Raw genomic sequence first — 12,524 nt, forward strand, 5'->3', positions numbered from 1 at the left:
TTCTTTTAAAAGAATAAATTATTTTATTATTATTTATATAATTATATTTTTAATAAATTAAGAATTAAAAATAATATAATTTATTCTTTTAAATGAAATATAAAAATATAAAGCTTAAAAGAATTTTTTAATAAATAAATAATAAATTTATATACAAGTTAATAAGATTATATGAAGTAATAATTATATTTATTTAATTCGAAAAAGCTTGATTTATTATTTAATTGAAAACAGAATTAATATACAAATTTACATAAATGGTGGGGGTGGTGGTACTCCTTGGCCTGGAGATTGGAATCGACCTCCTGATGCCGGCGGCATTGTTGAACCCATTGGGGGCAATCCATTTCCTCTGGGTCCCGGAAGAGTCCCGGTTTCAGTTACTCTAAGCATAGAAGAAACCGTGAGTGCAAAGAGGGCCGATAGTACAACTAGAACCCATTGCAAAGCTTGCATAGTTGTTCCAGTAGACACAATCATGCTCGACTCAGGCGCATTGGCCGTCCAAAACTGCAACGCAGCTGTAGATTCGGAGACTGACACCACCAAGGCGGTGGAAAGACCCACAGAAGTCCAGATAAAGCCGAGGCAACCCCGCCTGTAAATTTGCAATCGCTTGGCAGAAGATTCTGTGAGGTTGACTTTAGGTCGTTTCGCGGCCCACTTGAAAAGAATGAAACATGTGATGCCAAGGAGGAACGAAGAGCCAGCGGCAGCCAAAAGTGGAAAGAGTATTTTGGTTTGCAGAACCAATGCCACGGAGAGAAGGGCAGTGACTTGGTTAATGTCAACATCGCTGAGATTTATGGTGGAGTTGAGCTGTGATGCTAATTTATCCAACGAAGTCATTGCTGAAATGAAACAAGTTGTATCCGTGCTGGCATGCCCGCATACTCCTTTCGTAATTGTTATTTTTAGTAATGGAAGGTGTAATGATGCACTTACCGAAGTATCCCACACGCAATTGAACTCCTGTCGAGGTAGTAGTTAAGTTACCATTCCGGTGTTGAATCGCTGTTAGGAAGATATTTTGTAATCCTGGCGAGTTTGATACACAGCCGGTGAGAGAAAGAACTATGTAGATTTCAAGCGTTAGCCTACTTTTCTTGCTTTTGGCGCTGGCTCGTACATAAAGAATCTTACCATATAGAAGCAAGGTGGGGATAATAATGAAATACGAGGAATATCTCCAGTTGACACTAGCTAATTCGAATCAGGATGAATAAGGTGATCAAATTCAGAATGACTGACATACTCATGCGCGACGGCCGTGATGGCATGGTAAACCAGTCCCAACTGAGAACTTTTGAGTGAAAGTCGTGAATCTCGGATGAAAAGAACTGGGGTTGGGTTGGCAGAAGTATTGTATAGGAGAGCAAGTTCCCGAGTCTAAAGATAAAGAGCTGTCACGGTTCTGGCCTTTGTTTGAGCTCTGTAGACTTACAGAGGGCAGGTTATATATGTAGAGATCTTTCCCCTTTTGGAGGTCTGACACTTGCAATAGCAAGGCGCGCGTCGTTGAAGTAGAAATAGCCAGGCCGACTTAGTGGTTTGGTAAGAGTCTACCAACTCACGACTGCCTATAAAAAGAATTGCAGTAATATAATTACTAATTTTAGTAACTCGAATGAGAAAATCTATTCTCAGCCAAGTACTTATCACTTGTTAGTTTATTTTCATGTATGTTTCATTGAAAGACTAGCACCGGCTCAGGGCTCCCGGCCTACCAACCTTCAAAGCCAACTGCGCGTAACCCAGAGTACGCCTTTCTAGCCTTCAAAAAGGTAATTGTGTCATTTGATTCCTTATTTTGGCTATATCGCACACTTATCGATCCGACGGCGCGTATTGTTCACCGGTCACAACTTGGTTGCCAACAACCAACCCGTAGATGCAGCAAGGCGCAAGAAGGTCCTGGAAAGGTCTAACTCCTCGATTTCATGAAACACTTACAGAGATCTGAGGCCAAAATGTTGTGAGAACCCTGCTAAATGTGTGCAAGAAACACCAACACGGAGCTGGACCTGGTCATGGGCCACTCGGCCGTTGCCTGACTCGAGCAGCCCGAAGTGCTAGCTGCGCCAGTTGTCTAAACTTGAGCGCTTGTTTGAAACACCAACCTAGAGCTGAGCCCCCCTACATTGTGATATTGAATTTTAATATCCTCAATACTCACCAATTGAGAGCGAAGCCTACTTACATGTCTCGAGGTGCGGGCTGCGCCAGCTATCGAAATTTTGGCGCTTCCTGGGAATAGTAAGTTGGGGCACAGATTCGAGAAACCCTCTTCAAGACCAGTCTTGAAACGTAAGCGCCTGTACAACAAAGCTATGCCATGCTATTGTCAAGGATAAGAATAGCTTAAAAATGTATATAATACTCCTTTCCACCTCTATTTAAGACTCTACTGTAGCCGTTTCTTCTCCATCACTTTGTCCATATTATTCTGCGCCCTCTGTCTTCGCAAACAAAACCTTCCTGAAATTGATAAAATATATCATGAGTTCTTCACAACAAGGCGAAGCCTCGACCTCAACTCTGGCCCCACTGGCCGAGGTATACGATACCACACGTTTCGGAGAGCTCTACTATGGTTCACGCGCGCCAGAAATCAATGATCTCTGCCTTGCAGCGAGATTCATGATCCAAATTTTTGAGTATTACAGAATCCCGTTCGCTTTTCTTGGCGGCTGGGCAATGTATGTGCGAGGAAGCCCCCGTCGGACCCAAGATGTCGATATTGCCGTCGGGACGACCAGGCTCGGCAACGATTACTGAGCAATCGATTAGTAATCGATTGTGTGCACTATTGATTAGCTATTGATTATAATCGATTGGTAATCAATTACTAAATGATTATTACCCCGCACCCCACGAAAGCTAAGCACTAAATTTTTAGTACCTATAGCCTATAATTTAGTGACCGTAGCCCTAAAATTTAGCGATAAGCAGCCTATAATTATAGGGCTCCCTTTTCCTCGCAACCCACAAGCCTCGAAGCTTACTTCTCACTTTCTCTCTTCACTTATTGCTTTTTACTTTTATATACTCGCCCTCTTAACCCCTCCCCCCATTAAAAGTTGCCAAGCTTATGGGCCTAAGGCAGCCAGCGTATGGGGGGGCTAGTGGGAGACTAGTGAATTTGTACTATATTAAGGGGCCTTTCCCCGCCTTTAATACGAAGGCGACGGGCGAAAAAAACCGTCCAAATCCCTTAGCGAGAATTTGTGTAATCTTAGCCTTGTAATAAAAAAATTCTCGTAATTGTAACTTGAATTTAATTCTAGCAAAATTATTATAAAAGATAGATCTGCTTCTTCTCTATCGCACAAACTAAAAAGTAAAGAGTTTAGGCCTTGTATTGAATATTAGTGTAATTTTCTAAAGGTAGCGATTTTGGTATTCCTCGCGATTTGGCGAGTGGCTGGTTTTTTTCGCCCGTCGCCTTCGTAATGAGAACCAAGGCTTTTAACTACTTGAATTTGATATCCCCTAATCCCCCCTCTTACTTTTATATTTTTATATATAGAGAGAGAGAGAAGAATTAAAGAGAGAGTAAATATTTTAAGTAATAGTAAATGCTAAGAGAAAAGGAAGGAGGGGTAGTAATATGTGAGTGCGGCCGATTTTTGGTAGGGTAAATCGTAACAGACCCCCTTGCTAGTATGGACTATGTCTTACCGGATGCAGGAATAGCTATTAATATTATTTTAATAGTACTAATGAGCGATGAGCCAGAGGGAGTCTTTTCAGGGGCTTGTCGTACGGTAAGCAACCTAGAATAGGGGGTAGCTTGAAGCCGAAACAAGACGCAGGAGTACCTTAAGTACTAGAAAAGAAGTAGAGTTCTAGATACTTTCTTTAAATAAGTAAATAAGAGAGAGCCTTACCTTTATTATATATAGTATAGTACTCTACTAAACTCCTGGATCTTCTGGCATTAGAAAAGGGGTAAAATCATACGTATGTAGGGATTAGCTCGCTAAATAATCGATTGTACTATCGATTACAATCAATACCTTACGATTGTTCTGGTTGACTATAGCGACCAAAAGGGTCAATGCCTGATTTTCGCATTTTCGCCATATTTCTAAGGCCATATATAATTATTTTGACCCCATTATCTGAACTATACTAAATAACTATATAATTCACAGCTTTATATAACTATTTCTAAGGCCCCAGCCAATTATTTTAGCCCTATAGTCTGAACTATAATAAATAACTATATAATTCACAGCTTTATAGCCCTATTTCTAAGGCCCTAGCCAATTATTTTGCCTGTATTATCTGAACTATATCAAATAACTATATAATTTACAGCTTAATTTATAGCTTAATCTGAATTATTCAGGCTTCTATTTAAGTTATTTTTGGCCCCAGATATCTATAAAATAGGCTCTCAGCTCCCAATCCTTCCTCCAATTTCCTTATATATATATACTTATATATTCTTTCTCTCTATATATACTTTATATATAATATTTTACATATAATACTTTATATATATATAATAGCAGCCCAAGCTCAATAAAATCTAGTTGTCTGAACTCGTATAGACGCTTCTAATAATATTTAGTACTTCCTTTATATAGAAGGAAATAAGCTCCAGTCCTTAGTTATTAATAGTAGCCCTTAGTAGAAGTATATCTTTAATATTAATAATCCAGAACCTTTAGATATTATAATTAAAGGTCTCTATATTACTACTATCTTTAATATCCTACTTCTTTCTAAGATTATTAATATAATCTTAATCTAACAAGTATAAGTTACTTCTTCTAAGTTTATATAATCTATACTAAATAATATAGTAGCCAAGTTAATATTCAAACTTCTTATATTACTTATTAAAATAGTTAAGGCATTTTTAAGAAGTATTTAAGAGTTCCTAAAAAAGAGTAATATAAAGTATATAGTAACTATATTTATTATAGTTATATAATCTAATATAGTACTTGAGATATTAATAATAATAGAAAAGAGGGCAATAGTAGAAAATGGCCTAAATTCCCTCAAATTATATAAAGTAGCTAGATTTTAAAGCCTAAATATTACTCTAGCTAGAATATTTCTTTTATTATAAATAAATAAATAGAACTACTTTTATTATATTATATAATTACTTGGCTTTTATATAATATCTAATAGATTATATTAAGCTCTTAATATTTGTCCTCTTTTAATTTTACTTATAATTATAATTTAATTTGGAAATACCTAAAAATTAAGAAAAAGAGAATTTAATCTAGTTCCAAAATATTATATAATAAGTATAGAATCTCTTAATATTAAACCAAGTTAAAAAGCCTTATTTCTTTCTTAGATTCTTTCCTCTTTTCTTTAAACCCTTAGACTTAACTTATTTAATCTGTTTTATAAATATCTTTCTAATTCTTCTACTATATAATATACTTTAAATAAGCGAAATAGCCCTTTCTCTCTCTCTCTTAGCTAGAGCTTAATTCTTCTTAGTCTGAATATAATTTGGCCTAATTTGCTTCTTAGCTTATTCTTCTAGACAAAATACCTCTGGACCTAAAAGAGATTATATTTGCTTTTATATATAATTACTTAAGCTTCTTCTTTCCTTAAAAGTATAGCTTACCAAATTCTGAATTATATCTTCTTTCTCTATAAAGTCTTTAAGCTCTTAAAGCTTAATAAGAAGTATACTTTTATATTCTTTAGCTATCTTCTTATACTTAAGAGTTACAGATCACTGATTTATATATTAATATATAGTTTCTGGAAAGTTAGAAAGTGCGAATTAGGGAGAAAAAAGGATAGCTTCTTTTAGTAAGGCTAGAACTTGGCTAGAAGAAAGTTTCTTTTTAGAGAAGTATTAGTATATAAATTAAATAAGTATTATATTAATACTATTAGTTTCGGAATAGATTAAAAGGGCTCTACTTTAATAATAGGCTCGACTTTTATATATTTAGCTTTAGCTACTTTAGTAGGCTAGAAATAAATATTAGTTAAAAGTAGAGAAATAGCTTAATAAAAGAACTTACTTTTTGAACTATTTAATTATATAATAAAATATAGTTTTATAAAACCGGATACTTCTCTTTTTTAACGGCTTCTAATTAGGAAGAAGTAACCCCTATTAAAAGAGAAGTTAAAAAGAAAAGCAAGAGAGATAACTTCTTTTCTCTATTATATAATAGCTTAAATAGTTCAGGTAATATAAGAATAGCCTTATATCTCTTTTAATAGTATTAAAGGCTTTTCTGAATAAGGTCTTTATTCTTTATAAATAGAATTAAATAAGCCCGAAACTTATAAATATTCTTTTAAACTAATATAACTAAATAAGGTAAAAGATTCTCTATTATATAAATTTCTCTAGAAGAAAGCTCTTTTAGATCTTATAAAAAGAAATTATCTTTATTTTTTTAAGCTATAGCTATTTAAGTTTTATATTTCCCGGTTTAGAGAACTAGCTTCTTTATATAACTATATATTTAGCTATATCTTCTATTTAGAATACTTATTATAAGCTTATTAATAATAAAGGCTTATATTAGATTATTATTCTAATATCTAAGTTTTAAGAGATTTATTTTAAAAACCTTATATTTAATATTATTTCCTAAAATAATATAAGTATTATATAATTAATAAATAAGGAATATATATATATATTAAGAATATAGAACTGAGAAGATATAAGAAAAAAAGAGTTAAGCTCTTTATTAAATAGCTAGATATAATATCTTTAAACTTTAAAGAGAGCTAATTATATAATTTTCTTTTAAAATCTAAACTTGGATTTTTCTACCTGAAATTATAGATAATAAAAGAGGATAAAAAAAGCTAGTATTCAGACATTTCTGCTCTTTTCTAGTAGTAGTAATAGCAGAAACTTAATATAAACCGGCTATAATTATTATATAAGAAATAACTCTTGGCCTATATAATTAGATAATAAATATAGAGAGAAATAGGCTTAAATTACTTGCTTTGGAAGGTTTTAGCCTTAATTTAATCTAACTAGAGTAATTTAGATATAGTTTAATAGCCTATATATTATATAATATAAAGGAAAGATATCTAGTCTTCTTTTTCTCTTCTTATTTAATTAGAAAGGCTTCTTACTTAGGCTTAGCCCGGGCTTAATAAAATTTAATAAAGAGCTCTATAAGTAATAATAGAAAAGAAGAGAAGGCTATATAATAGAAGCTACTAATAGGGGATATCGGATTATTATCTAAAATCTTAATAGTAGTCTCTTTTATATTTTATAATATAGGAGAAGATATTATAAGATTAATTAGAGAAATACTATAATACTAAGGTTTTAAATTATATAAATTAAATAAATAAGAGACTTCTATATTATATTACTTATACTAGAACTAGCTAGGCTTATTAAGAGTATTTCTATATATAGGGCATTTGAAAAGAAAGCCAGAAATCTTTCTAGAAAGTATTTTAAAGTAAAGAAAGAAAAAAGATATAATTATAAGTAAATTATATAATAAAGATAAAAAGATAGTAAAATCCTTAAATAAAGATTTACTTCTTCTTTTAGGCCTTTTACTCTAATAAGTCTCTTTTATCCGGCTGCTTTTTATTTTACTTCTTCTTATCTAACTTACATAAATTACTTTCTTTACTAATATCTACTTCTTTAATCTCTCTTTATTAGAATTATATAGTCTTTATAAACTTCTAGTTCTCTAAGATTAGTTACTTAAGGCGAGATCCATTTTGCTATATCTCTTTAGTACTAATTTTAATCTTTAGAACAAGTTCTAGCTATAGGCTTAAGTTTCTACTAGTAATATAATATTATATAGTAAGCTAAAGGCAGTAATATACCTTAATATAAAGCCTAAAACCGTCTAATTTACTAGTTTCTTTTATAAGGCTTAAAGAATTAATTCCAATATCTATAAGCTATAATTTATATTATATTAAGATATTATATAGTAAATACTTATTAATATCTATAGCTAATAATCTTAGTATATAAAGATATATTTGTAGTCTAGCTAACTAAGAGGCTCTAGAGCTAAAAAGAGAAACTAATAATAAAAAGATATTAGAGCTCGGTTTATTTACTTAAATAAGAATTATATAAGCCTCTAAATTAAGCTATATTATAAGCTACTACCCAAATTAGAAAAAGAAAAAGATTATAGAAATAACTTATTCTAATTAATATAATCTTGCTCTAATTTAGCTAAAAGCCCTTTATTTACTAAAAGCCTATATTATTTAATAGCTATATATTTATAGAAAAATATAGAAATTCCTACTATATAGTATTTCCTCTTTAGATCTTTCTGGATCCGGTAGTAATTCTATATATTTATATATAATACTATAGTATATTATATAATAAATATATAAATAGCTAGTATAGTAATTCGGTTCATAAAAGTACTATTAAAGTCCCTAGCTACTATAAAGGCTCAAAAAAAGTCCTATATTAGATTAGCCCAAGTAAAAGAATTATATAAATAGATATAAATATAAATATACTAATAATATAGCCGGAATTTCTTAAGTTAATTTTACTAAAACTTAATTCTTTAATTCTTTATACTAGTTCTAAAGTAATAGATCTTCTTAAAAGAAAGAATTAGTATTATTATATAAGAGAGAATATATTAGACTTTAGTAATAAAAGAGACCTCTTCTTTTTTATTAGAGGAAATTACTCGGGAATAATAGCTAAGCTTTCTGAGTACCTAAAGAAATTAGCTAAGTATACTATATATTATATAATTAGAAATGCCTATATAGTACTAAATAATATTATAAGAATAAATATTAATAGTAGTATAGATTTAGAAGCCCTATAGAGCTAGCTTATTATACTAATTAAGAGACTACCTCTAATCCGGGCCTTTAACTATTATCTCTTGCTTTTTATACTATATATTATTTATATAACGCTTATAGCCCTTACTATCTAGGCCCTTAATAATATTATAGATTAATTTACGAGAAGTAGTAACCCCTATTTAACGGAAATATATCTTAATTAAGCCTGCTCTATAGCTTTTAATCCTCCTATAGTCTAACTTCTCTTATATATAATACCTATAAGCTATTAGTACTTCTACTCTCTTTCCTCTATTATTATTCTTTAAATAAGGCCAAGATCTAGCCTATATTATATAAGCTATTAGTAGTAGAGGGGTATTCCCTTAACTAAAAGTATTTAGAGAATTATATTATTATTATAATTGCCTGCAAATAACTCAGAGATATATAATTTGATTCTCTTAATCTCAGGAGACCTATTTTTTCTATTATGCAATATACCCTAATTAGAGAGAGCTTGTTTTAGTGTTTTTAGGCTATATTCAATCTATAGAATTTCTTTTATTTTACTTAAAATCTCAGGAATTATATACTTCTCAGAGATCCAACTAAGAATCTTATTTTTATAAGGCTTAAGATTAATCTTTAGAGGCATTTTTAGTACCGTATAATGCGTGCAATATATTGAAAGTGGAATAATTCAAGTAAGTAATATATAATGGGTCAAAAATGCGATTTTCCAAAAATTCGATTTTGCGGAAAAAGCCATTGACCCTTTTGGTCGCTATGGTCACCCGTAATTGTGGCATCGATTGTTATCGATAGTGCAAAACGCCAATCGTTGCCGAGCCTGGGGACGACCATGGAATATCTTAAGGCCATCCTATTACAGATCTCAAGGTAAGGTAATCCTACTCAACAAAGAATAGACAGTTTAACTAACTCAAATCCCAGGCTGTCAGTGCCAGCAATCCACGGCCAAACCTCCATCGAGATATTTGTCCACACCGGTGGGCAATTTGATACAGGTTATCGTGCATACGCTGTCAGCGCAGATATTATCATTAATGGTATGTCGAGTCTTAGCTATAAAGCGGAAGGCTATCAAAGTATTTATCTGGCACTCATTAATTATCCACAGGCAATTTAAACACGCCCCGTAACATCCCTAACGATACCGAGCTCGTTACCCCACCGGCGCAACAAACACCACTAGGCAACAACCAAATCCGTGTTATCAACATCTTCTTCCAATTCCGTAGTAAACTTGATGCATTCAATACCCGTCGAGCTACCGGAAACCAAGGAAATGATTACCAAGACTTAGAATGGCTGCTTAAATACCACGCCAACGAGATTTATTATTGCCGCAATGCCCTCAACTACGCCCACCGGTCCTTGTTCTTTCAAGATTTCGCCGATCAGAATTCGCAAGAAGATACCAACTATGCGAGAACGATATTGGGTCTGGATTAGACTGGCTAGTTATATATTGGCATACATGGATTTCTCAGGTTGTATTATTGCACTTGATTGACTGCTTTCCTATGTAGCCCGCACTTGTTGTTCACTCCCTTTCACTGATTCTACACGTAATCTTCAGTATGTTTGTTGTCATTTGACTGGTCTTCCTGGTTTCTTTTCACTTGATCTCTTTTAGTTCGGACTGTTGTTAGCAGAACTATCATGCTCCCTTCTTGTACTTGGACTCCTTGGTAACTTCTGTTGCTCTTTTCTTTGGCTCTTCATAATTCATTCCCCGTAAACAGAACCATGGCATCCCCGTGAATTACCAGTATCACCCTTCTCCCGGCCACAGTCATTTTGAATAGATATAGATTACTTGGGTTACCAGAAGTCGAACACGGCACAAGGAAATATAATATGATTATATCATAGCTTATTGAAAGTGGAAGAAGTTGGGGAAGAATGGTGGGTTTGAATGAAGTTTTGAGAACCAGGTGATGTGATTATCTTTCTAGCAATTATCTCTCTTCTCCAGCCACGGATCAGAGTCGCCGTGCAGTCGAAACCGAGTGGCGAACAGCTCCGTGGGCTGGGTCCACCCTCGTCTTCCCCCTTTATTCCTGACCATGAATTCCCAGAGCCAACGTTTCTCAACATGTTGTCTTATTGGATTCAATCCAAAGTGGGGCCCGTTCCCATCTTTTTGTCGTATGATACTGTTCTTCCATTCCGCCCAACCCAGGTCCACTTCGCCTTCCAAGTCAAGATTTTCGACACCCCATTTTTCAGATACGTTGCTACCGTCAATAGCATCGGCTAAAGACACGTGGTCGTTCATTTCGAGGAAACTCTGGATCAATAAATCCAACTTAGGGAAAGGTAGATCGTTATGACTTCGCTGAAAGTTTTGGGGTTCGCAGGGAAGATGAATGTCTTTCGACGGAACCAAGACAAAGTAGAATGAAACTCCTGTAAACTTGAAGCGAGTATAAGTATAACTAAGGGATCCCACGCCCGTAAATGGCCATGGTGGTAGAGAAATGTACTCGTCGATGTAATTCTCCGACTTCAGCAGCGCCTCAGCTCTATCCTTCGACTCGGAGGGTACGCAAATTTCCCAATCCTGGCAAACACAAGAACATTTAGAACGCAAAATCAGAATAATAATGATTATTCTTTGGTAGTGTTAGGATCACGTACATTCTTTACTCGGGCAGCACCATAATATATCAGGGCACCGATCCCACAAATGCAGCACGGGATCCTGGCATTCTCGAGAATGCGCGTTACTTGCCGAGCTTCGAGAGTACCACGCCCCCCAAAGGATGACGGTTTGTCATTTGGAAATTGCGGATATTGTGACACATCAGGGCAGGAGGTAGGTTTTTTAGGAACTCTGGGAGAGTCGAGGGGTCCGTGTCCTGCCAACCAAGGGGCGGGGGCGGAGGAGCAGTCTCTGGCATTGCGATATATGTTTCTGCGGCTCTCCTTCGAGGTTTTGATTCTTTGATATGCAGACGGCGACATGAGATAGCTAAGGAGCGGATGGAAATTGTTGAATTGGTACTAGCTTACTAGTCCTTCCAGTACCAGGTTCAATTACTAATATTAGCTTCGCCACTCTCATTTATAATAGTTTACTATGGAAGCCTATGGAATAGCTCACTATGGAAGCTCAGGGAACGCTCACTAATATATATGAGTCATCTGATTTATAATATTCTGGAGGAAATCGCCACCCACTAGTGGGTATATAAGAACTGTACTTTAGATTCCCTCCTCTCCTTTTTTACTCTTCACTCTCCTGTATCTAGTCATTCTACAGATTGTCAAACTCCAATATATCGATTTTCCATCAATAAATCGATTACTTTCCAATAGAAATGAAGAAGAAGGGTTGAGGGTATCGGTATTTCAGAAGTGAGGTTGTTGGTGAATCGCACAAGCGCCTGAAAGCTTGCCATTTGTAATTGGTGGAGAGAAGTGGGTCAGAGCAGCGACAATTAGATTGGCTGGTTTGTGGAGGTGCCACGCTAAACCCTGCCCACCGCTACTTGAACAGAGGTCAGATCAAGAGCGATTGGCTAAAAACGAGAAGTCAAAACACGTGACGATGTAGCAAATCTTGCTCAGGATGATTAGGCTTAGCTTGGGTGAGCTGCTCAGGGTGCTCAGGGTGCTCAGGGTGCTCAGGGTGCTCAGGGTGCTCAGGGTGCTCAGGGTGCTCAGGGTGCTCAGGGTGCTCAGGGTGCTCAGGTGAGTTGCTCAGGTTG

General features: G+C 34.6%; 3 protein-coding genes across 3 annotated transcripts; 1 reads left to right on the forward strand and 2 right to left on the reverse strand.

The window, feature by feature from the left end:
- Positions 1 to 249: 249 nt before the first annotated feature.
- Positions 250 to 1,280, reverse strand: K444DRAFT_630144 (uncharacterized protein; the record flags this gene model as incomplete). Its single annotated transcript, XM_024883161.1, has 3 exons — positions 250 to 851; positions 946 to 1,074; positions 1,256 to 1,280. 3 exons carry the CDS (start codon positions 1,278 to 1,280, stop codon positions 250 to 252), a joined length of 756 nt encoding a protein of 251 aa, XP_024736252.1.
- Positions 1,281 to 2,499: 1,219 nt separating this feature from the next.
- Positions 2,500 to 10,493, forward strand: K444DRAFT_590185 (uncharacterized protein; the record flags this gene model as incomplete). The annotated part of the gene is made up of 4 exons (XM_024878141.1): positions 2,500 to 2,745; positions 3,538 to 3,568; positions 9,714 to 9,854; positions 9,926 to 10,493. 4 exons carry the CDS (start codon positions 2,500 to 2,502, stop codon positions 10,258 to 10,260), a joined length of 753 nt encoding a protein of 250 aa, XP_024736253.1. The 3' UTR covers positions 10,261 to 10,493.
- A 269-nt stretch (positions 10,494 to 10,762) lies between these two features.
- Positions 10,763 to 11,778, reverse strand: K444DRAFT_663787 (uncharacterized protein; the record flags this gene model as incomplete). The annotated part of the gene is made up of 2 exons (XM_024886878.1): positions 10,763 to 11,374; positions 11,452 to 11,778. 2 exons carry the CDS (start codon positions 11,776 to 11,778, stop codon positions 10,763 to 10,765), a joined length of 939 nt encoding a protein of 312 aa, XP_024736254.1.
- Positions 11,779 to 12,524: the final 746 nt, after the last annotated feature.

Source organism: Hyaloscypha bicolor (assembly GCF_002865645.1).
Source record: "Hyaloscypha bicolor E unplaced genomic scaffold K444scaffold_86, whole genome shotgun sequence".
Classification (NCBI taxonomy): Eukaryota; Fungi; Ascomycota; class Leotiomycetes; order Helotiales; family Hyaloscyphaceae; genus Hyaloscypha; species Hyaloscypha bicolor.